Source organism: Saccostrea echinata, unplaced genomic scaffold (genome assembly GCF_033153115.1).
Source record: "Saccostrea echinata isolate AGI-Se365-2 ecotype Australia unplaced genomic scaffold, CSIRO_AGI_Sech_v1 ptg000028l, whole genome shotgun sequence".
Lineage (NCBI taxonomy): Eukaryota > Metazoa > Mollusca > Bivalvia > Ostreida > Ostreidae > Saccostrea > Saccostrea echinata.
The window spans coordinates 10633675-10660997 of NW_026889777.1; the positions used below are offsets into that span (position 1 = coordinate 10633675).

Sequence of the window (27323 nt, forward strand, 5' to 3'; positions counted from 1 at the left end):
ACGCTCGAGCTCGGATTCCGTTCAATCCACGATTTAGTCTATGCCACTGCAATTTTTATATATGAAAAGACACTTTTTCGGAGTTACACGTGATTTAGATTGTCTCCGAGAGACCCCGAGTGGTTCAGATTCTGTATTACATGGATATAGCTTGTAATAAAAAATCTGGAAATCTCTAAAACGGTAAGTAATTTTATCTTATATCTCCTACTACAATATTCTATAGGACATACCTCCCATACAACCATGTCATGCTTAAAAAACTCCGATATGACAGGTTTACGAGATATATATTCTGTTTATTGGTGTTTTCTATTGTAGGTTTAAATATAGCTTGTATAAATACTAGATCTCATCTGTAGCTATGAATAGGAATTTTATTACAAGACAAATGGTAAATATTCAGAACAAGTTTTAAAAAAATAATCAAATGGAAGATTTTTAGAACTAATTTCACAAGTATTGTGATTGTAAACACTTACAGGAGTAATGTTAGAAAATTAACATGCAATGTTTTGCACAAACAAGGAAACTCTAACTGTTTCATGCCCATTAACAATGAAGATGAATGGCCCCTTATTTCTCTAAGACTAATTTATGTCACAAAGGATTAATTAGTTAATGCTCGCCGAAACATGTATTTCTGCAAACGTTTCTTATTGCCAGCTGTAAAAGGCTAGAGAATCACATATTCATCTTTGTAAGAAATCCAGAAGAGCAACTGTTGCTACGTAGATTTGTTTTTCAAAAAAAGATAAAAAATTGTCACTAGAAAAAATGGGATGGTACATAGCATGGAATTGTACAGGCATCAACATGCATGTTATTTACTTCGTTCTAATTCTAATTCATTATATCCATTTTCTTTGATGTCAAATTAGGGGATTACTTTCATACTTGATAAATAAATATAAATGATCCTCGCTGAAAAATGTAGTTCTCAGAAAGGAGGCAGTAAATATGACAGTCTCTTGACCTAATTGAAGATGAAGAAGCCACTTATCTATGTTTATAATAAAACGTCATGTACCGGAAAACTGTCTTCCGCACTCATCTGGTCATAGCGTAATAAACGATACCTTATCAATCAACCTCAAAAGATGTAGACTGGTTTAATCTGGATATTTCTTAAAAGACGGACCTAGCACGGCTTATTTAGAAACTGAGTTGTTGGAATAGTTCCCCTTTCTTGGAATGATCAGGAAAGGGTAAGGATTTAACATTAATTTCATCCTTAGCTAAGAGACAACAATTAACAAATTACTGATCACTTCAATTTAACTAGCTTTTCTGATGATCTGAGCCCGTAGGAAGCGATTTCATTTGGGGAAGGGGGCACGACCTATTGGAAATACTTGACACGCAAAGTTTGAAAAAAAAGTGTCGTCAGAGCCCAGAGGTTATTTTAGAATGGGCAAAAGTATGAATCAAATTTCTTTCCTATAGAAAAGAGCTGCCCCGCTCTTCTCCCATGCCACCCCACCCAGCTCCTACGGACCTGTCATGTACAAGATAGATGAACCTTTCCTATTTTTTGTGCATTTTCCCCCTATACTTTCTTCTGCATCACCATCCACTTAAAATTGCAAAGAAATTCCTTCTCTCTCGGGGCATTTAGGGTGCACTCGAAATGATAACAATTCGATGCATTCTTACATTCACATCTTCTTATCTCTACTTAAGGCTTACCGGTGAAATGCGTTTTTGAATTGCTGGTTACATAATATAGTCAAATCGGAGATTCAACAATAGGCGTAGTTCTGAGAAATTAACAAGGAATAGAGTTTTTATTGTTTTATTGTCCTTATATAACATATGTAAGAATTTTATATCGATTCACCATAAAATTTCAATATTATCTCGGTCTGTACAAATATCAGAGATTCTTCCCTTTATCTTAATGTCGGACAGACATTTTGTGCAAACGCATGTAAAGTGCCTCTGTCGAGCCAACACTCTCCTGATGTATATATTAAATTTCTGTTTTCAAAATATTTTGATAAGATCACAACTTTCACTTTTCACATTATATACCATGTGTAGAGAGCTCATAAAAGATCTTATCTAGAATTTCACGGCACGACGTTTGAAAGTATGAATTAGCGTTATTATTCGTATTCAACGAAAGCCAGAGGTCGTCTTAACATAGATTTGTAAATATACCACATTCCGACAGTTCATTCAAAAGTATTTCGCTCAGTCATCAAAAATGTTTTTATTACAAAAATTTCTGTTTTTTTTTTTTTTTTTTTTTTTTTTTTAAATTCTTAACATATCAATTAATGATAAAGTTAACTGATTAACTGTGTTCATGTAAATATGTATAAAAGCTTGCCGATAAGAATCTCTGGGAATTTAAAATCAAACAAATAAAAGACAGATGCATTCTGATATGTATGATTTTGTGTTGTAATGTCTAACTTTAGAAAAGAAATGAAATGTTAATGTTATGGGGCAATTTATAGCTTTTTTAAGGGATCACGTATTTTGTGTGTTACTTTTAGGTACACAGGTTCAGAAATTGGGTCTTTTTTTATTTTGAATTTCATATAATACTGTTTTTGTGATGTTATGGGCATGTCTGGTTTGTGTTAGAATTCTCCTCTCATATACTGTAATTCAACTTTTATATTCGCACACGAGAAATATTCGCGAGTTTGGCAACCTACTTTAACTCGCGAATATTAATCGCCACGAACAATTTATTCTGCTTGGTATTTGTAGAAAATGGTTCTCAGTCGCGAAAATTAATCGTCGCAGATCGATTTCAAACTGACAAATCGCGAATAAAAGATGACGCGAATCATATAGTTGGTTTACAGTACTCATTTCAAGAAAATTCCATTTCCGATCACTGCTCTCACGACTTAATTTCATATCTTATAATAGAATTTGCAATTAATGTGAAAATTAATTTATATCATCATTGAGTTTTAAAAACAATGCAAAGAAGGGACGGATTATCTTTTCAGATACAAAGAGGGTATAATTGCATGAAATGCAACACGGACATTGCAAAATGCGGCATCCCCTCGCAATATACCACAAATATAGGCGAGAATTAAATTTTGCAAGCAGGCCAGTTCTCGTAATTACGCAAAAATAAAGTTCTCGCTAATAAAATGTGATATACAGTATACATATTCGTTAACACGAGACAGTTTGTCATCCAATTTCAGGAAACAATGAGTACCAATCACTGTCTTTGACCTCTTCACCCTGGAATTTATAACAAGTCCCTCTTTGCGCCAAGCATTTCATTAAAAGGTTTCTTATCCACAACTGTGGTCAGTGTTCAAAACTCAGAACTTGACCCTCGACCTGATCTTGAATAAATGCGCGTGTTCCTCTGGTCAGCAATTTCTAAATAGTTTTTACCACTCTATCTATCATGTACACTCTATGGTAAGATATTACCGGTATATTACTCTAAGTATGACCTTGAATTTTGAACATTCAACCCAAAAGCGTATACTTGTATATCTTGATCATCTCTTTAGTAAGATGAAATTGAAAATGTCATATATCTTCACATCGTGTCCAATGTTCATTAAAGACTCATGTAACTTTGATCTTGACCTTTGGCTATTTAAATATGAATAAATGCATGTTTGTCAAGCCATATTCATTCCCTTTAGCAAGTTTGAGTTTAAATTGTTCAATGGCACTATATATACACTGCATGTAGTCTACTAATTTCAAGAATACGATTGATTTGACCTTTGACCTTCAAATGAATAGGATTTTACCTCGGGTCACTTACCGATTTCTAGCAAGTCTTTGGGTGAAAGGTTTAAAATTTCTCCACACAAGGTGTCTACGAAAAATAGACCATCCTACATTTCGGGGGGTGGGGAATGGGGGATTAATAACCAGCTATAAATTATGGTATAAAATTATGTCATGAATTCGCACGTAGAACTGTGGGATTTTTCCTTTCCTTTTCAGCTACAATTTAAACCTTACCACCTGAGGGTCCATTTGCATATTTACAATCTGTATCAGGTATTTAGCCACTCCTCATAACTGTGACAGTCCATAAATAACGGAACAGCTCGCGTGTGGGATTTAAATCTTCCGTCCATTGTAAACATTAAAGTAAAATGCAAAATGAAAATGAAATAGACAGTCACAAAGCATCATTGTATTGTGGAAATCTTTGATTTAGGACTTGAAATCGACGATTTATAGGCTAATAAATAATTGTTTTTCTTTTTTTTTCTTTTTGCAATAAATGATATCTGTTTTGTTTATTGCTCTTGATTTGTGTAGTAGAAAATTAATATATATAGACAAATTATATATTTTACACTGAAGGTAACTTAAAATTCTTACTGTAATAGCCGTCTCCGTACTGTGTTCTACTTAATTACGATGAGGAATTTTACTAAAAATTAAATTTCAGACAACAGTTTTGATAAAATTACAATTATAATGTAACGTTTGATAGTTGACGGTACATGTATACGGAGTCTTTCAATTTCATGAGAGCATTCGTTGCAAGAGATTGAATTAACCTTACAGTCTTAAAATATATCTTTAAAGATTTTTTTCCCTGAATATCCTTAGAATTTTGAAATTCTGATAGTTACTCCTCAAAGTAAAATCAACATCTTATTCTGAAAAAAGAAATCAATGTATCCTATATAATTGTCCTAAGCATTTTTACAAATTTCAAGATTGTGAGAAATACCACAAAGAACGGGAAAAAAACATGAAAGGTGTCTTCAAAGAGCAGTTACTATATTTCAAAGTAAAATGAGTTCAAAGACATTTCACCAAAAGATTTCATTCATTGACAGTTTTACGCTCACTAACAACGTCATACTTGCAGTACGGAATTTCTAACACCAGGCTGCGTTGCTCTAATCTGCATTTCCATATGACTTTTTTGCAGATGTGTGACAATTAAATGAAAGCTTTAATTACAAAGTGGATTGAAGATGGCTGATGACGTCAAACGATGCTGTAAAACGCAAGAGGAAAATATAGGACAAATCTTTTTCAATGGTACCTAAATGGCCGTCAAAGTCCCCCTTTATGTTAGTAGGTAAGCCAACGATTTAACAATTCTACACAATAATTATCCAGCTTTTAACAACAGTGATAATGCAATTTTAGAGTATGAGAGCTTTAATGTAGATTTCAATGGCACTGAGACGTGATATACATTGGTCCAGATTTGTAAATTTCACCCATTCAAAGAATACGATGTTTCTTTATGCTTGACAACGATAGCCAATTTCACATGTCGACAAGAGGAACTTGTATGTTCAAATATTATCTTGGGTACATATTATTTAGGGTTTCCACTGCAAGGTCAATTCTTTGTAAAAACCGTACATTTAGAAATAATATTTGTTTTGAGTTGTGATATTGTCTCTCAAATTGCTGTCCGCGAACCTAGACCTTCGTATCGCTTTCTAGAAAGACAATTTTAGATATCCTGTTTAAATTGTCACCTAAGCCAGATTTTTGTCAAAAATGACAGCTCCAGCGCCTCAAAGCCCGAACGTTACAAGACAAAGCGCGTAAATTTGTAAATGAATCATTCTCAATTAATCGATCCCTCGATTACAATGCTCAATGACATAATATTCCACATAATGCCGATAACTCTTCACGAGAGCCACGGGAACACGCTCAGATTCCGAGATATGTAAACTGTGAGTAAGATTTGCTTGTTTTTGTTTTGTTCTGCTTCCTTGCTTTCAGTTAAACACTACTAAGGTTTCCAGATCAGATTAGATTCTAGATCTTTTACAAGATTCGAGTAAAAATATTTTAGCAGCGTTTTGAACCAAATTTTGTCACACATTTGTAAGAATCCTTAATATTTGACTAAATCTTGTTCCATAACTATAATATATATGAATTCTAGAGCACTATGGTTGAAATTTCATTCGATATTTAATGAATTAACATTATCCTACTAGAACAAATACATTGTATATCTAATGTTCATATTTGCTTCTTAATCATAAGAATTTTGATAATTTGAATACTTAACTCGTTTTGTGGTAAAAAAATTTGTTCTTTCCTTTCCAAGGAATGGGTCTGGTTGCATGTTTTGTAACTGTTAAAAAAATGTGAAAACTTACATATATGGAATACTTAAGTTTTCAAATTATATTTTATAGAGATTGGCCAATAAAATCAACTAATCCTGGATATAATAACATATTAAGGTGTATAATTCAGAAATAAAATTAAAAAAATTATAATTAACATTTCTGTATTCTTCTAGCAATTAAAATGTGTGCATTGCGGTCAAGGCAGTACATGCGCGCTTGAAATATAAACCACAACCTCATAATTAATCTACACTGTACGAATATTAAAGAAATGAAACAGAAATTGTAAATACTTTATTTTACTAATTTATTTTACACTATTTTGTTATCCTACTAAAAGAAATAAATATGCATTGTAATAGCCGCTATTGAAATAGAATCCAATTATCATACACATTAACTTTGCATCTATAAATATTTAAATTCTAAATACTCTTATCATAGAACGGATTTGTACATATTCAAACCATTATTAATATCATAAATCATAGAATTTACAGCATTTATACGAAGTAGATGCTGTATTATAAATCTCAGCATGGTTCTTTATTAATGATAGATTTATATCATTGATACGATGGTGTCCACTACCAATGCATTAAATCATTAACTAATTTATTTTGCTTCGGGTATTACATGTGGAAACGAGTTATTTGATATGGCAAGAGAGAAAGAAAGAGAGAGAGAAGAAAAGAAAAAAGTAAAATTTGTTTTGAGTATCATGCTCTCTTGTATGAAATTGACTGAGCTATTCAAATGAAAAACGAGATCAAAGCTGTAAGTTTTATTCAGGTTTAGATTTCGCTTTTAGCTCACCTGAAAGCTCAAGTCAGCCTTTTTTATCACGTTTTGTACGGCGTCCGTCTGTCTGTCTAGCTGTTTGTCTGTCCGTCCATCCGTCTGTAAACCTTTCACATTTTCGACTTTTTCTCCAAAACCAATGGGCAAATTTCAAACAAACTTTGAACAAAGCATCCTTGGGTGAAGGGGATCATATCAAAGACCTTACTATTATTCAAAGGGAAATAATTAAGAATGAATGAAAATTGCCATCATTTAAAAAAATTTTTCTCAAGAACCACTGAGCCAGAAAATGAATCATATGTGGAACCTTTATTACATAGTGTACATTTAAATTTGTTCAAATCATGACCCCCGGGGGTAGGGTGGGACCACAAGGGGAGATCAAAGTTTAACATAGGAGTATAGGGAAAATATTTAAAAATCTTCTTATGAACAGCAAGGCTACGATTAGTCATATTGATGTGGAAGCATCCTCAGGTATTGTAGATTCAAGTTTGTTTAAATCATGACCCCAAGAGGCAGGATTGGGCCACGTCTTTTAAAACCCTCTTTTCACAAAAAAACCCACCAAAACCATGATTAGTCATGTGAATATGGAAGTCTCCTCGGGTAGTTTAGATTAAACTTTGTTCAAATCATAACACCTGGGGTAAGGGGGGGGGGGGGCATAAAGGGGGATCAAAGATTTACATAGTAATATACATGTATATAGGAGGGAAAAAAATCTGATGAAGAACAACAGGGTCATATAAACTCAGGTGAGCGTTGTGGCCCATGGGCTTCTTGTTTAGCTTTGAAAGAATTTTTAAATGAAAGTCACTGGATTCGTAAATAATTTACACATTTAAATTGAGTGAAATAAGTGTTACCAAAAAACGGAAACAAGTAACAAATGTATAATTGAGGTTATTCTACTATATGTTAAAGAAAAAAATATATGACCAAAAATAAGGCTTTGTGAAGAAATTAACTGATTTTATCTCAGATTCTCATTTTCATTTAGTTAAAATCTTAATGACAGATGTTCAAAGATCATTTAACTTTAGTAATTGGTAACTCAAGGTTAACTTCCAAAAATAATGCATTTAAATTTAATTTGACTTCTGAATGAATGCTTTGGAAAGAATTTTTTTTTTATTTTTAAAAAGCTCTAGTACATGTGCAAGTTTCTTAGTTGAAAGAAAAAAGAGTTCATACACCTGATTCTATTATGATTGACAGGTTCTCTGTAGTAACTTTTCCTTACTCTTTTCTGCTAATGCAGTGCAGTTTTAAATGTCATATGTTTAATATGCTAACAAGACTGATTCAACGTCATCAATAACATTCAAACAACCCAAACTATTATCAGATCACTATCTAATAATACTGCATGTTCTTTTATTTATATTATGCAATTTGCCTTTGCACTAGACGAACACTCCTTTAGATTTGAAAAGAACTAAAGTAAATCGTCGATTATACGATATATTCACAGCTGTTTAAGGTCATATTACATATAATTACTTTTATGATTAGAGGCCTATGGGCCACAGTGATTTCCTCTAATTTTAACAAATAAATATGTAGATAAATAAAACCTAAGTCCACGGTTTCAACTTGAAGTACATGTACATTGATTTACAATACATATACATGTAGCATTGCTGGCATCAAATTTTATAAAAATGTCTTTGAGTGCTCGAGAAAGGCATATAAGATATATTTTAATTTGTAACTAGTATACAAAGTATGTGAACATACTGTGGCTCCTTTCTGACTCCTGATCATGAGGGCAGATGACTCTTACAAAGTTTTATTATATATTTGTTATATAATACAGGATTTTTGCATCCCTAATATGAACACAGGCACGCGCCCTGTATTACACACCCTGTATCAGCACCCTTTATTTCACCCTTTATCACACCTTTCCGGAACATCTCTGTATTTTTCATTCGGAGTACCTCGGATCTTTTCCTATTTCTTTCCAAAGTTTATTCAAATTGAAATTTTATTTCATCAGACATTTTATGTTATTCAAAATAATTATTTGTTTGATATATAATAATTTCATTTCTTATTACTGAATGCATTTATTTGCCTTTAAAAAAGATTGAGAAACGGAAATTCAACAAAAACAGAACACATTCAATTATTAAAAATTCAGTAATTAATTTACAAGTTTATATATGATTTTTAGACTTTATTTTCAAATATATAATAAAAACAACAATACAAGGCAAAATCTGTATCACACCCCATATCAACCCTCGACCAATATCAGCCCTCTGGCCTTCGGCCCTCGGGCTGATATTGGAGTCTCGGGTTGATATGGGGTGTGATACAGATTTTGCCATGTATTATTCTCTATTTATTTCCGCTATATGAAGATGTGCAATCTCTCAGAAAAATTTTCCACGAAAACTTTAAAAAAGAATATATTTTTTAAAATTTTACACGAATTAAAGCAACTTTGAATTTAACCCCAAATCATGCCTTACATGGGACCAAGGATAGTAATTTTAAAAATAGTTCCTTTTTAAGTATGCTTGTAAATTTTATAAGAATAAATATGTCTTGCTAATCTTCAGAACAAAAAATCATTCTTATTTTTAAATTAATATTTTCTTTATATACATCATTTTTATGAAAAATTTAAACCCTAAAATATGGTCTCTTTACCTCTGGGGGCATTGTTTGAACACTTTCGAATACAAAAATACTGCTTTCATATCAATTTCACTCATTGTGGCTCTGCTGTTTATATTGCGAACTTTAACTTTTTTTATCCTCATATTAGCTTCTGGGTTCTTCATAGATATTCCTTTCTAACCTGATGTAGTGGATTTTGGAAGATTTTTAAAATGACCCCTGCCCCATTTCATAATTCTTTATTTATTCTTTAATTTTTTTTTTATCTTCCCTTGATAGGTCTTTGCACTGAATTTTAATGTTCCCAAGTTTGATGAAAAAAGTACGGTAGAAAATGTCAAAAAATTTTCACCTGACATGTAAACAAAAATACAAACGAACAAACATGCATAGGCCAAATAAAATATTTAATCTATCGACTGACCTGGTGAGCTAAGACGATTTTTTTTTTAAAAGAATCATTGCAATGTTTCATATTGCCCTCTTCCCTGCATGTTCTAAAGATTTGACAGTTGATAATAAATTTTATCCTCGATGGCATTTAGATTGTTTAATTCACTTCCCTATAGGGATACTAATCGATTCCTCTACCGACACAGATAAATGATAGTTAGAATTTGGACCATATTATGACATAACATTACAGATTTCATCATCTCTCCACAGGGGTTAATCCATATTGCTCTCTATTTCTCTCCCTCTTTCCAAATAGATATATATATATATATATATAAAGATATATATATATATATAGAAAGACCAACAATATGGATAAGAAGACCTTGTGATCCACATCTATCAAAACACCCCCAAGTTTTGCTCGAAACTTTATTTAAAACTTTAATTGTAATAGATTGATATAATACCACTTAAGGTCAGACGATACGTTCCTCAAATATCTGTTTTGTATATCTTCGTAATGTGTGGAAAATATTCAAAATTTTAATTATCTTCTGATTTCTAAACTGGTTTCTAATTGTTTTTGAAAAATTGAAACACTAAAAATATGTGTTATAGGCTAATTAAGTTTTTTCCAAAAGGATTTTATAAGAAACATCATCTTCTGGTATCTTACACAAATGCCTGGTAAGGTACCTCAATTTTTTGCGTGTAAATATGTTAAAGTAGCAATACTTCAAAGACAAAATCTTAGAAAAAATTATATATTATTGAGGAACGTATCGTCTGTCCTTAACATGAACGTACTAGTTGTCCCGAGCCCTTCTTCGAGAAAGAACTTGAAGGGAAGGGGTAGGAATGGCCTTGTCTGTTTATCCGTTAATCTCTGCAATCGTATCTGGGCCATGATTTATACATGACCTTGAAATGAAAGGTTCCGACCTTGACGCAAGGCCCCTTTGACAAATCTAAAGTCACTGGGCGAAAAATGGAATTACTCTCAGGTATGTTATATGATTTTGTTTGGAATCATTTTTTGAAATATTATTCATAACTCTGACCTAATTCACTGACTTGATACTCTTTTAAGTGTACCAATTTTCATTAGCACGTGATTACAAGTAGGAAACATATTTTAAGAGAGGAACTAAACAGGGATAAATATGCGCTAGAGAGATTAAAGTTTGCGTAGGAAATGTATGTCATATGTGCTATTCAGGTCCACATAAGGAGACCTAAAGAGAAGGAGTGAAATTCTTCATGGCCTCTTACGGAAAGCTGAATCTTTTAAGTGTTTCGGTCACTCCAGGTCATTAGAGGAGCAAAGTCAACGTAGAACTTAAGGAAAACATTACTTTGTTCTTAGTTTAGGTCTTAAAAATAGTGTTGTATGTATCACAGGGAATTCCCCTTTACCAAACGAGTACTGAAGTAGGATTCATATACCAAGAGTGCAATGCAATATACACAATGATGCTACTGCTTCGGGGCTATCGCAGAAACCAGTCCTAGTAACACTTGTCCATATATTTTGATGAAAATGTACTATAAAGCCATGAAATGTCTCTGATATCTGTTGGCCCTGTTAGATGTATAATGTTTCACAATGCCTCAAAGCAAGCATTTTGCAGTAAAATGTAGATGTGAACTTGGCATTTTAATCCTAAGTGTTAATGCTATCTAAAGGACAAAGGGAAATTAAGACCTATATCTTTGTTTTGTTTTTAGATCATGTTTACCTTGTTCGGTAGTGTTTTTATTAGTGCTATATGATCGAATTGCTGACAATTATGATCATGTGTAAGGCTGCGATATGTATGTTAGAAGACCTGCCTGGCTTAATATGATACCGGAAGGTGTGACTTTCGGAACGCTTCTGTTCTTATTGTGTCAAAACGTTCCACTTCGTCAAAATGATTAGAATCGTTAGAAAGAGACTGCATGTACTTCGTACATGTGTTGATACATAAAAATAAAATAAATTTTGATGCATGCGAATTTTAAATGTTTGACCTTTTTTGTAAATCTAGGATAAATTATCAAATGAAATGGTCAAGCGTATATATTCATTCACATTTCGATAGTTATTCTGGATATCTTGACTGCTCAAATTTGAGGACAGAATTTATAAATAAATGTACTTCATAAAAATTGTTTTGCTATTTAAGTTCACTGTGATCAAGCTTATTTACAGAGACTTAATGTAAACAGCTGTCTAGATATTATATACGTATCTTTAGCGACATTGTACCATCTGATGCATAACGTTATATGTTGACAAATGTGTGTGCTGTATGCAAAAGCTTGTTGTATAAATATATCAAATATATTTGAAGCAATTAATTAATCAATTACCACATGTAAGGATCTGCCCATATAGACTTTGGATAGTAAGAAATAACAGTGAAATCTTTTGATTTTATACCCCCAAAGTTCGGGGAAAAAATCGAATTAGTCGTTATCAAGATAATACAATGAGGCATTTGTGAAAGAGAGAGGGTAACTAATTAGCTCTGATTGTTTGCTTGTTTAATTAGAAGTGTTAAATTTTTCGAGGATTAGGTTGGTTAAAAAAAACTTGCATTTTCAGAAATGTAGCAAAAATGGCCATCCCATAAACCGCAAAACCTCATAAACATTCAAGAATTTTCCAAAGAAAGCTCATTAGTTACAGTGAGAATTTATCAACTCGGTAATCTTTGTGTTTTCGATACGTGACCAGCTTAAACACAACATTGGGATTGTCATCAAAAGACTTTTAAAAAACAGAAGACTCTGACGAGACTGTAGCTCTAGATCTTCTGGTTTGTACGTATAATTACAGAAAAAACAGCATTTGAACTTGAAATTAAAGTAACATGGCAAAAACAATAAATTAGAAGTATGATCACTAATGTACCAAGTTTAATGTAATTCAGACCCCCAAAAAATTATGAGCATAGGATTTTGAGAGAACTCCAACATTATCCTATTTTAGATAAATATTGCAACACTTTTTTTTTTTTTATATCTAAATGAAACCTAAGTGGAGAAACCTCTGTATCTTAGTATAGTCTTATTGTGTATCATGTTGCATATAGAAATCAGATCAAAACTGTAAAAGAAGTTCCTCTTTAACAAAATTTTACAGACATTACTATTTTACGTAACCATGGCAATATTATTCATCGAAATCTAAAACCAACATACAGAATTAAGAATCTTAGTATATAATCAACTTCGATACCATGTCTTAATAAAATCAGAAGTAGGCTGCCTTTTCGAGAGAAATTCTTAATTTAAAGTAACAATGGTAACACTGTTTGTCGAATTGAAAAGCATATAACAGAATAATGAGTCTTATATAGTCTTCTAATATTATTGAAAATCAGACCAAAATTGTAGAAAAAGTAGTGTTTTTAAAGAATTTCACAGAAGTCTTTTCTTAGTAACCTAAAAGATATAAAAGAATTATATGCATCTTAGTAAAGCTATAGTTTTCATGTGTACCAAGTCTTATCGAAATTGAACCAACTTTGTAGGAAGAAAAGTGTTTTGAAAATAAATGTTAACGGACAGAAGGACGACGGATACCTTTACTCATGCACAAGCTCTTTTGGTCTCGGATTACTAGGGGTAATAAAATGTCTCTTTTGCGTTTTCATTTCTTTTTTTTTTTTTAGATTTTATTTTTGTACTCTTTACTTTGAGCACAAATATTTTAAAACTGAAGAAAATACATGTATTGAAGTGACAGAAACTGGGATTCATTCCTTAGATCTTAAGAAAGATGAAAGGTTAGAAAATAATCATTGTGGTTCTCATCAAACTCCACAAATACCTACTTTAAATATTAGATAAATCTGCTAAGTATTTTCACAAAGGCTAAAAACATAAGAAAGATTGAGAAACACGTGTAGGTAGACCACCGATATTTTTCTGTTTAAAGACTGGAAAAATCTCCCACAGTTAGAACTTAATGGTCAGTAAGTAGTACAAAAAGAACAGTGGTCATCGAGGTCATGCCAAAACCCTGTACTGAAGTTATCAGAGTTCAGATCAGAATACCCACTGAATTTAACAAGATCTTAACAACTGTCCACTAAAGAAGACGTTATTAGTATGTCTGAAGTTGAGAGATTTCATCAGTCTTAATCTCACTGGCTTACGCTAAAACCGATGTTTACTGGAAGATGAACAAATTGTTGCGTCTTGATCAAGTCGTCATATTCAAAAGTAAGAGAAATCTATAAGGTCAAGGTCAACCGTTGAGATATTTTTATACTACTTACACAGCAGAGAGACATTGTGTCCACTTGTCTGTCTGTATTGTCCCTCTGTTAAATTGCCCACTTGTCTCTCTGTGTAGTCCCTGTTAAAGTATCCACTTTTCTGTCTGTGTTGTCTCTCTGTTAAAGTGTCCACTTGTCTGTCCGTGTTGGCTCTCTGTAAAAGTGTCCACATGTCTGTCTGTGTTGTCTCTCTGTTAAAGTGTCCACTTGTCTGTGTGTATTGTCTCTCTCTTAAAGTATCCACTTGTCTGTCTGTGTTGTCTCTCTCTTAAAGTGTCCACATGTCTGTCTGTGTTGTCTCTCTGTTAAAGTGTCCACATGTCTGTCTGTGTTTTCCCTCTGTTAAAGTGTCCACTTGTCTGTGTTGTCCTCTGTTAAAGTATCCACTTGTCTGTCTGTGTTGTCCCTCTGATAGAATGTCCATTTGTCTATCTATGTTGTCCCCTCTGTTAAAGTGTCCACTAGTCTGTCTGTGTTGTCTCACTGTTAAAGTGTTCACTTGTCTGTCTGTGTTGTCTCACTGTTAAAGTGTTCACTTGAATGTGTTCTCCCTCTGTTAAAGTGTCCACTTGTCTATCTGTGATGTCAGTTTGTTAGATTGTTTAGTTTTTTTTTTACACCACATTTACATTAGATGGTCATTAAGTGTCTACTTGTTGTCCATCCAAATTATTTAACGTGAGAGACAAGCATATATTGAGTAGGTAATTAGAAAGTGGTCTTTTAAACGAATATGTTAAAAATCCCGAGAATTAGTGTAAATAATAATTAGGTGAATTTTTTGGAATATGTTGGAAAATGAATATTCATAGAATGGGTGTTTATAAAGCTAGTGCATGGCATCTACTGAACAGTTGTACATGGAGCTACAAACAGAATCGAGTGACATATATGGGATTCAAACTTTCCAGCTGACCCTGTAACAACGTGATTTAGGTGTCATAAGGTACTATGATTTGGCAAAACTTCAAATGAAAAGTCAAAAGAACAAATTAAAGTCCACATATTGACACAATATACACTTACATGCCTTGGTATTTGTTTGTTTGTTTATTGTTTAACGTCCCTCTCGAGAATTTTTCACTCATATGGAGACGCCACCACTTGCCGGTGGAGAGCTGCAAATTTTGACCTATACTCGGCACTCAGGGCCATAGACCAGTGAGGGATCTTTTTCGTGCCAGCACCTACTGCGACACGGGACCTCGGTTTATACGGTCTCATCAGAAGGACCGGTCTCGACTTCCCACAGTGGGACTCCTTGGTAATAGTAAAATCAAGTGAAATCTCAGAAAAAGAAATAATGATACTCAAGATCATTCGGTACATGCGACCTGTATAACCTCTACATACATGTAACTGTTGTCTCGCCAATAGCTGTTCCATTGTCATGACAAAGAAGACTCTGTGACACAGTCAATGTACTAACGATCCACGCATTAGCCTCAAGTTGTACCTACGAAATGGTATCGAATGCCAATTTTTAGGTTCTTTGCACTCATTAAACGATTTATACGTCTGGTCAGAAAAGACCAACAACATATGGTGAACAGAAACATGCAATTCGCACCTGGATAATATACAATGTACAGGTATTAAAACCAAAGGTAATCCAAATCCGGCGGGAAAGAGGCTTAATTTGTAGGATAGGAAAAGGCCCGTACCCCTGTGAGCTCACCTGAGTAGCTATGCGCCTAAAGCAAATTAAATCCCCCTATTCCTGTATAGACTGAAAAGTTGTGAAGCTATACTTTGAATTTTTTTAATATTTGAAATAAACGAAAAAAATTTATAACCACGAAGGATGCACAACTGTTATTTGGATTGTAGTTATTGAAAGAAGTATACCATTATTTGTGCATACCATTAAATAAGCAGCAGCCTGACCGCACTCTAATAATACCTTGTGCATTATTTCACAATGGCAGTGACGCCGATATATTTAAGCAGTGCATAAAGGTTGTACACCAAAATATCGTTGAATTCACGGTATTACTTAATATTTATCTAACTGTGCAATTTTCTTCAAAGTCTGTCATTCACATCATGTAGAGAAAATTGCACACTTATGTGACATGTGAATTAAAACATTAATTATGCATTTTGTAGTTGAAAACTTACTCTCAAGATGAAAACAAATAGGCATCCAACAATCTGAAAAATTAGAATCCACGTTGCGCTGTCATTTTAATCCTGTCAACTACAATTTTATAAAACACTGTGTAAAAAGCATGTAGTATCAATATTGCAAGATATAAAATATCACATCCAATACAATTTCATGCCGATGAGCATTGTTATATAAGGCGATTTGAAAGGAAATTTGATTTTCTTAAAAATGTCAATGGTTTCTCCTTTTAAAGAGAGAATACTTATTAGCTATTCACATGACTGTATCGAATACGTCAAACTACCTTTGATCATATCTTAAAGAAAAAAAATCAAATTCTACTTATTTTTAAACCTATATATATATATATTTGAAAATTTCAAATGTTAGCGTTATATATATATATATATATATATATATATATATATATATATATATATATATATATATATATATATATATATATATATATATATATGTATGTATATGTATGTATGTATGTATGTATGTATGTAATATATATATATATATATATATATATATATATATATATATATATATATATATATATATATATATATATATATATATATGTATATGTATATGTATATATATATTTATATATATATATATATATCCTATGCAAACAGTCATCTGTTTCTGTCTGCTGAACTCTGTCTAATGGTTTTAGTGCACCTGAAATCTATTTGTATCTTAAAATAAGCTCCATGTGTTTGTAGTTCTGTTTGTAAGGATTTCGGTAAATCCCAAAATTGCAATGTCTTTTAATAGATTTTTCAAATTATATTATTTACTGACTGTTCGGATAATAGCAAGTTTATTTCCCCCTGGACAGCAACTAGTTCCTTCGGCTGAACGGCAGGGAAATAGTTGTTGTCTTGGGGAATAAATTAGCTGTTGTCCTCATGGCAATGATATTCAAAATACTAGTATCGAATTTTTTCTTTAAAATATATATATATATATATATATATATATATATATATATATATATATATATATATATATATATATATATATATATATATATATATATATATATATATATATATATATCAATTTATTACATAAATATCCAATGAAAAATAAAATTATCTATAATGCTCGATATTGAAGAAAAAGGTTACCACAGCTAGATTTGCAAACCAGACAGACAGACAGATAGACAGCAATACAACTTTACATGCGGCCATTCGAAAACATTAAACAGTACTTTGCCTCTGGCGAGCTAAATAAACACGAGTAAAATTCATTGATACACAATATGCTCAGTTGATCGACTTTCAAAATCACTGTCAGAAGCTTTAGACCTTCTGTACTTGGTGGAATAAATCGGCTTAGTAGTTGATACTACGAGCTCTTTACAAACTGAATGTTTTATTTATTTTGAATTAACCGGTTTAAATGATTGTTATCCGATTTGAAACGTAAATAGTAACATACGAGAGCGACTTTTGCTTTTATTACAAACGTAAATTCCCATGTGTCCATAGGGTTGTCAGTGTCTCCGATTTGTAAGTAGTAAATGTTTAATTTTTTTTTTCCATACCTCTTATGCATGTTGTAAAATATGAGCGCTGTGTTTTGTATTTGTTCGTCCTTCTTTCGTAATTGTTTGAGTAACTATAACATGTATAATGGAGTTCTACTTTAAAATTGTATGCCCTAAACTTTAATTTTATAAGAAAATGTTACAAACTGGAACAAATACTAAGTTTAACATGTTATGCGACTGAGAAAAAGAAGAATTGGCTCCGTTTGGCCATTTTCTTGTATCATTCTCGTAATTTACTGACGACACGCTTTCTGGGTTTAACAGAATCACACATTGGTAGGGGTAGGATGGGTTGGATATTTTAATTCAGTTCATGCAAGCATATAATGGTGATAGAGATTTTGAAATAAGTAATTTACTACTTACTATTCAAGTAGCAGAGAGAGAGAGAGAGAGAGAGAATCAACAAATACACTGTATAAACTCCCTTTAAACATTGCCTTGGCGTTAATATAATTTGAGGGTGGTCGGGTGTCTATTATTGGTCGGTGGTCGGTTGTCTATAACTTGAGTGTGGTCGGGTGTCTATTATTGGAGGGTGGTCGAGTGTCTATAACTTGAGTGTGGTCGGGTGTCTATAACTTGAGGGTGGTCGGGAGTCTATTATTGGAGGGTGGTCGGGTGTCTATAACTTGAGGGTGGTCGGGTGTCTATAACTTGAGTGTGGTCGGGTGTCTATTATTGGAGGGTGGTCGGGTGTCTATAACTTGAGGGTGGTCGGGTGTCTATAACTTGGGTGTGGTCGGGAGTCTATTATTGGAGGGTGGTCGGGTGTCTATAACTTGAGGGTGGTCGGGTGTCTATAACTTGAGTGTGGTCGGGTGTCTATTATTGGAGGGTGGTCGGGTGTTAAAAATTTGAAGGTGGTCGGCTGCCTATAATTTGAGTGTGGTCGGGTGTCTTTAATTTGAGGGTGGTCGGGTGTCTATGATTTGAGGGTGGTCGGATGTCTATTATTGGAGGGTGGTTGGGTGTCTATAAATTGAAGGTGGTCGGGTGTCTATAATTTGAGGGTGGTCGGGTGTTTATAACTTGAGGATGGTCGGGTGTTAATAATTTGAGGGTGGTCGGTTGTCTATAATTTGAGAGTGGTCGGTTGTCTATAATTTGAGGGTGGTCGGGTGACTATAATTTGAGGGTTGTTGGGAGTCTATGGTTCTCTTCCAGTGTTACAGAGTAAGCCTCTGGCGATCCGTGTGGTCTCTAGACCTCTTGTCTCTTAAAGGATCTTTTAGGAAATTTGTATTGGATGAAAAAACTTGGATGATAATATCCTTTGTAATGGCCGTACAAAGTTTGTCTAGATCTGATGTACTGTGAAAAAGATTACATGTTACTTTTATTCAAGCAATGTCTCATTCGAATAAAAACTTATAAAAGAAGTTGTTTACAGTCATTCTCCCGATCTTTTTCCCCCAGCTAGTATTGATTCCGATTTCACATCTGAATCTGAGCTGTTAAAATCCATGTGTTGATTGATGCTTTGTGTGGGAGGGATTGTATGTAGATTTTGGGAACACGATCTTGGTGTTGCAGAGAAGCGGAAGTTTGCAATGAGATTTAGATTCATGACATCAGAACTGCCATATATCCAGTACATTATAAGGTCGAATTCAAAGACCACTTACATTTTCTGAAGAGGCGGTATTATCTCGTTAATGTTTGCTCTAAATTAATATTTCATCGATATAGTTATTCAATTATAAGGATGATTTTTCATTATTCAAAGATCATGTTTTGTACACAATTCCCGGCCTTTTCTCAAAATCTGTGATAAAAAGTTTCCAATTGGATTCATTCCGGATTACGTATCTAAATTTAAGTGATTTTTATATGGAACTTATCCAAATAATGTATTCTTTACGACACTAATAAATTAAATTGGGCTTCTTGGAAAGACCACGTACAGATTTCTCAGCTCAAAGTTACATTTGATAGTGCTCAACTTATACACTTGTAAAACGTCCAGTACATATCTCTAGACGGAACCTCTAGTCCCAATGCTTCGTTCGAATTACTGGTAACTTTGATTTTCCCAAGCTGAGTTTTTGGCGAAAAGCAGGCCATACCTATATTTGAAAATATCAGGCCATGCCCGTCTTAGATTTGAAACTTCAGACCTTGTTCATGAAGTTACATGTACCACTCTGCTAGTTATAGATCGTGTATGAACATTTTGAGATAGACGACCAGAGAGCTACAGTTCTACTCTTCCACGCATACGAAAAATTGCAATATAGAGATTAAGTTTACCTGCACACTCTGAGAGCGTACATGAATGCATATCAAGCTCAAAGGCTATCAATGTGTTTGTACTTTTCGTGTACTTAATAATATGTTTAAATAAAAGTTTTGGTTTTGATAATTATAAAATATATATGATTATGCGGGAAAAAAATTAATTTGGTAATATAAAAGAACTTTTAAACTGATTAGAGAAAAAACTGACCACACAAATCGAAGAACAAATGAAATAGCCAGGATTCCGATCATCCCTACGCATACGAAAAAAATTCATTTAATGTAGACATGTGAGAAAAATATTCTATTTCAGAAATAGCACTGTTTCAACGCAAAATATAATAAAGAATTTAAATGTAATAAACTGAGATCAATAAATTTTGAATTATAACATTTTGCTTTGAGATTAACACAGAATGAACATGTGATAGCTCAAAATGTAACATAGCATAAGAGTGTGTTAGGTCACACAACATCATTTGGTGTCTTAGCACTTTAAAATACTGAAACATGTACCTCTGAAACTGTACACATTTTTTACTGTACCTTAAATTGCATTTTTTGTATGTAAGGGACTGTAGCTCTGTGGTCCTCAACTAGAAATTTTCAGCTTACTTGAGCCAAAGGCTTAGATGAGCTTTTCTGATCAAAGAGTCTTTATCTGTTTTCTGCCGTCGTCGGCGTCGTAGTAAACTTTTTCACAAATTTATCTTCTCCAGAACCACTTTGCCAATTTCATCCAAACCTTGTACAGAACGTCACTGAGTAAAAAAGGGACTCCTCAGGTTTGTTCAAATGATCACGCCCTCTCTCAAGGGCAAATAATTAAGAATTAGTGAAAATTAAATTCCATCTTTCAAAAACCTTGGTCTTAAGAACCACTGGCTCAGAAAATATGAAACTTAGGTAGAAGTTTCATAACATAGTGTTATATTAATTCAAATTCGTTCAAATCATGACCTTTAGGGTCGCAAGGAGCGATCTCAATTTTACATAGGAATACAGAGGGAAAAAATCTTTAAAAATTTTCTTCTCAAGAGCAACAAAGCTACGATATTCAAGTTTCTTCAAATCATGACCCCCGTGGTGGGGTTGGGCCACAAGGGGCGATCAATCATACATAGGAGTACATGGGGAAATATCACCTCAAGAACAACGAAGCCAAGTTTATTTTTTTCTTATTTTGCAGGGAAACATCTTCAGATTGTTTAGATTCGAATTTGTTCAATTCATGACCTCCAGAGGTTGGGTGGCATTTAAGTTTTACATAGTAGTATATGACACAAAACCAACTCAGGAACAGCACTGCCAGATTAGTCTTTATTTAATGGAAGCATCCTCAAGTAGTAGTACAAATCATGACCCTTAGGTGTAAGATGGGGTCACAATGAGTGGTATCAGTTTTACATAGGAAATACGAAAAATCTATGAGAAACCTTTATTGTTGCGCTATCCAAGAGTTCATTTGGTCAGGTTCTGACGACAGAAGTTGGTGAAGGCAACTTCGACCAGACGTTCACACAATTTGGAAGACAATGGGAAACCGTCTTGTCAGAAATGTGATCGCAATCCAGTCAGACAATGTCTGTTTCTCGGAAATTCGATCACAATAATTCATAAGTTATATTATTTCCTCTAAGTACATATCTCTCCTATGACAGCAAGGTACTTGGAGTGTATTCTTTATAACGTCATTTGTAAGGGTTAATGAAAAAAAAAGCACAAAAACGTTTCAGATCCGTGGTTAATTTTCATTTGGATGTTTATTGGCCACCTCCCCCGCTTTTGTTGCTGTAAGGTCCAACCCCCCTCCCTGATGATGGGAAAGGTTACCCCCTCCTTCCCACACCTCTTAAAACCGTTGCTACGAGCCTGGTGTAATATATTTAAGAGTTTAAATAAGATATAACGGGTTGTTCTTGGGGCCCATCTATCCTAAAATAAGAAAGTCCATCATCTGCTTAATAAATAAGATACAGGAATAGTTCATTTAGTAGATCATAATAGATCATCTTCATTTGGACTTTTCTTTATGGATCATGTCTTATCAAAGAGACAGCAGTTAACACAGATCTGTTGCTCTCAGAACGGCAGAATCATACATGTATAAACTGTATATCAGATCTCCAGATGACTATAAAGGGACTCATTTGTAACCTGACTACCTCCAAAACGTCAGATATTACATTTGCATATATTGGACAAATGTTTATTGATTCCAAAGCATACTGAGGTAGTTTCCAGGATAATGTAGACTCTTTGTTAGGAGGATTTTCTGATCAGTAGGTAGGGTTATAGTAAAACTTGAAAGAATAAGTTAGTCCATTCATGTTTATCCGATGTGTCTACCCTGATATAATTTACGAAATTCACGTTTATTTGACGTTGTCTAAAAAAGGTTCTTGTCCAATATTTGCTTTAAATTCTGTTTTCTCTTTTCCAGACAGCTTGTACCGCTTTAGAGGACTCGAGATGGATTTAAAGGGAAAGGTTTCAGTGGCAGGAATATGGATATTTTTATTATATGCCACCACTGTGTGTGTTACTCGCGCCTTTAGATTTCCCAAAACCTCCAGTCCCATAAAACGAAATTGTAGTTCATTGTCACCATGTAAAAGGGTGTTTCAGTTAACCTTTGCGGAGAAAGTTCGCATTGACATGCTAAAGAAACATATCATGAACGAGTTAAACATACAAGATAACACGGTAAAAGGTTCTAATAATGGGATATTGAGGAAACAGCAGGACCAAAGTGTTCCTCCCAAACCTGAACCAGAGAGTTTCCTGCAGGAAATGGCGGAAATTGTCAGTTTCTCGGAAAAACCAGGTTTGTTTGTTTTAATTTTGTTTTTACACATGATTTTGTTTGCGATCCTTTGAACAACCTTAGAATACGATTTAATTCACAATAATCATTGGTTTAACTTGAGCTCTGAATGATTTGAAATATTTCATTCAAATAAGAACGGGGTTTTTAAAAAAAATTGAATTTTGAATTTGAATGTTTGGCTGTTTATGATATGGAATAAAAGACCATTTTATGTTATAATGCTCCGTATAAATGCGTTCAATAAGTATATAATTGTCAAATGGAGTACTCATGATTTACAAGGGCATATCTAATTAAAGAAAACTCTTTTTATGGTTTTCAATTAATATCGCTTAATCTATTCAAATGTAATCTTTTAAATCTGTTTTTGAATAAGCTTTGAAAAAAGATGAATTACATAACATACAAGTTGACGGATATATATTGACGTGATGAAATTTATGTACTTAAGAAACAGTAAGAGTACCATGGTACCATAACACCCACAATTTAAAATGTAAAAAGAGACCATCAGGTTTTTTTTTTTTCTATTTCAATCCAATAAAACATCGATGGCGGTGTTCATTCATACATTACTTTTTACACTGAATTTTAAAAAGCATTCAATCTGTGAATGGATGCGAATTTCTACAATCTAACAATTGGTGCTAAGGCCAGGTTTTGTCCTGGTACATCAATAAATACAAATATAAAAGAGAACCATTTAAATATGACAATAATGGCGCAAATTAGCTTTAAATTCTCCCGTTTAACCTATTTTTTTGGGGGGATATATGTGTTCTTTGTACTTTTCTGTTTGTCAGAAATTGAAAGTTTGAAGCCTATTTAACTTAAAGACGTTTACGAAAACTTATAATATCAAAGCATTGCGAAGGAAAAAATCCTATACCAAATTGTTTTTCATAAAGTTCTTTAAACATTCCACTCAAGTTTATATTCACTCGTTATGTTTACTTGACACTTTTCCGTTCACCTTACACATGTATGCGTATGACTAAATGCATTCTTACAATATTTTAGAGTTTCGTTTGAGAGTTTTACAGAAAAGATACTTCAGGCTTCATTGAAATTGTTGGATTGTAGAATAAGATTATCGCATATAGTGGTGGGTAATATTACAAATGTTTTTCATCTCGACAAAACCATTCTCAATGGTTCAGACGCAGTCCCCAACCACATGCAATATTTATTTATTTAATCTATTTTTATTTTTAAATATTACATGTATATACATGTATGGATGCATACAGATCTTTGGTCAACCGGAAGTGCATACATTGCAGGCACGTGATTAGTACCGTATTTCTATAATACATGTTATATACATGTACCTGTGCCAAGTTATGTTAATATCTCCTTGGAGGGCGTGGTTTCTGATGGTTCACAGAGAGTACATGGTCACTACATGTAATAGTGTGCCGTTCCCCAGTCAATCAAATTCGACTGTTATAGAAAGTTCATCAGTATTTATATATATGCTGCCTGCAGCATCATATTTTGCAAACATAGTACAAATAGGGGGTGGGGGGTTATATTTTCCAAATAACCTTATAAAGCCGGAAAATAAGAATTTCCTGAGTTATCAGGACACCTTAAATTTTAATTCGCGCTTATTATTATTTAAATGATAACACTTTCCCCCTACATAACAAAATAATTAATCCTCACCTGGCCAACTGAAAGATTGAGGTTTTGCCTCATCGGTTTACCGCAATATCCGATTAGGCTTATTAAGAAGTAGACACGTGTGTTGAAGTACTATTCAAGGTTTTTTTTTAATCTCCAATCGCATAATTCCTCCCTTTGAAGTCGACTTAATTTGTTTGACCTAAATAAAGGAGCGTTGACCGACTTCTTTTAAACCATGTTTTGTTAAGGTCAGAAGACGCCTTCAATAATATATAATTTTCTCCAAGAATTTCAGTAAGGTATTGCTACTTTAACGAGTTAACTTGAACAAAATTGAGGTACATTAGCAGCCATTTGTGAAGATACCAGAGGGTGTTGTTTCCTATACATAATCCTATTGGGAATCACTTGAATTACCAATATCATACTGAATTTTTGGTGTATTTCATTTTTAAGACATTTTGAAAACATTTTTTGAAATCACAAGATAATTATAACGTAATTTAGTTTTTATATCTATCGAAGAAATACAAAACAGATATTCGAGGAACGCGTCCTCTGGCCTTGATATGCATTGTATGTACGTACACGTGCACGTGAGTTAATTGATAAGGGATATATTTTAAAAACTTATGTGTTTCAGGTTATTTTAATTTTTTAAAACAAGAACTAATAAGGAATAAATGAATTGCATCACAAGTGAAATACAAAAGAATTCAAGTATTAGGATGGCGGTAAAACTGTACTTGATTATTCAACATAATACCAGAACCGATAAATTAACACATATCTATTAATCTGTCAATCTAGGGCGACATATCTCTACCAGTTAAAATATAAGGAAACGATTTCTAACTCCATATATTCTGAGTAAATTCAAATTGCATTTAATGAAATTATGATAAGAAAAATCATAAAGCTATCAATTTTAAATTTTTGGACATAACTGAAGGATGTCTTGTACATAAGGGGAATTGTTGACGAGAATGCTGCAACTCAGACATTCATTATACTATGTTTATTGGGTCCGTCATCTGATTACAAAAGTAAGAAATGAATGGAAAGCCCGTCTAATACCCATATCTTTGTTTTTCCAGAGAACATCTCGGAGCGAAATGTCCTATCATTCACCATTGACGTCAGTACCAAACCAAAACAAATAGAAGCAGTGAGTGCACATTTATGGATTCTCATGAGAAAACGAAAACGAGGCAGGTCAAAGGGCAGAAAGGTCATACTTCGAGTTATGAAGGTACCCAATCAGAAAGACGAGAAATTTCACTATCTTACAGCTTTAAGAACTAGGGTGAAAAAATCAAGATGGCAGAAAATCAGCCTTCCGGTGACACTAATTCAGTCAATGTTAGATTCCAAGGACAAAGCATTAAATCTACGGATTTCGTGTAAATACTGTGGTAGAATGGTGCGTCCAGTATTGTTTCGGAGGGAAGATAAAAACCTGACAATGAAAAACGGAAAGACACGAAGAGGGAAAAAACGACGACGGCGTCGGAGGCGCATGCGTAACAGGAAAACCAATGAGAATAATAGAATTCAACCATTTCTCGTAATAAGTACTAGATACCGGCATACATTTAAGAAATCATGAAATCATGAGTTAACTTCTTGAGAGACCAAAGTTTCCGACCAGCATTGTGTTCACTACTTAAATAATATAATCACTGTGCGTAATCACCTACTCATGGGAGTCACGTGATAAAGGGAGATGGTAGTCACGTGATAAAAGAAGATGAACTCGCTGTCAACAACTAAGAAAAAAAATTGACATGATATTTACTGCCTGCATTTTATAAAGAGCTAGAGTGCGTGAATGTACATGTATATCATTTCAACATCCATATATTCCCCATAGTAATTGTATATAAACAAAGGTATTACATCTGACTTAATTAACTGGTATTATGTTCGAGCGAAGTAAGTTCTTACGATATTGGTTTTAAATACCGTCAACCAAGTTCAAGTTCAATTTATTCACTCAAACCAATTAATGGTACATGAGGTTCTATGCACGTTATATACAAAAACAATATACAAGATACACGTGAAATGGCGGAAATACATTCAAATTATAGAGTAACCAATAATAATAATAATAATAATATAATTATGGAGGACAGACTTGTTCATATACCCTATCTATGTAGCTGCATAGTTTGATTAATACCTTAGAGTCAGCAGTTGACAACAATTCTGAGAATTTGTAGAAATTTGGTCTATTACAATATTTACCAGGTAGATACTTTTTTCTGCATTCTGAGAAAAATTGACATTCTAAAATATAGTGATACTCATCTGCTATTTGTCCATTATTACAGATATTACAGAGTCTATCATTTTTGGGAATTCCAAACCATCTCCCAGTCTCAACTGGGAGATGATGATTTGCTGTTCTTAATTTAATTAAAATTGTTCTAAATTTTCTAGGGAGAAAGTCTAAATATTTTTCAAATCCAAACTCTGTTTTGAAGATACTATACATATGACCTTTAGACGAATCGCGCACATCACTTTGCCATTTCTGTATGTACTGATCTTTAAGACGTTGGTTCTTATGAAATTGGGTTCGTTGTGAAAACAATAATTGTAAAGTAATACTTTACTTCAAATTACTTTACTTTACTTAAGAAAAGCATTTAAAAATATTAATTTTTTTTGTAATGTTTTATTGAAACATTTACTTTTCTGTATACAATAAGTATTTGAATATTTTACACCCCAGTTTGTATTTCGAAAG

The 27323-nt window shown here is 33.3% G+C and overlaps 1 protein-coding gene across 1 annotated transcript; it reads left to right on the forward strand.

Moving 5' to 3' along the window:
* The first annotated feature begins 104 nt into the window (after positions 1-104).
* LOC133193741 (uncharacterized) lies at positions 105-27323 on the forward strand. Its single transcript, XM_061329682.1, has 4 exons — positions 105-183; positions 4898-5050; positions 22553-22936; positions 25666-27323. The coding sequence occupies exons 2-4, from the start codon at positions 5008-5010 to the stop codon at positions 26175-26177; spliced, it is 939 nt and encodes a 312-aa protein (XP_061185666.1). The 5' UTR covers positions 105-183; positions 4898-5007; the 3' UTR covers positions 26178-27323.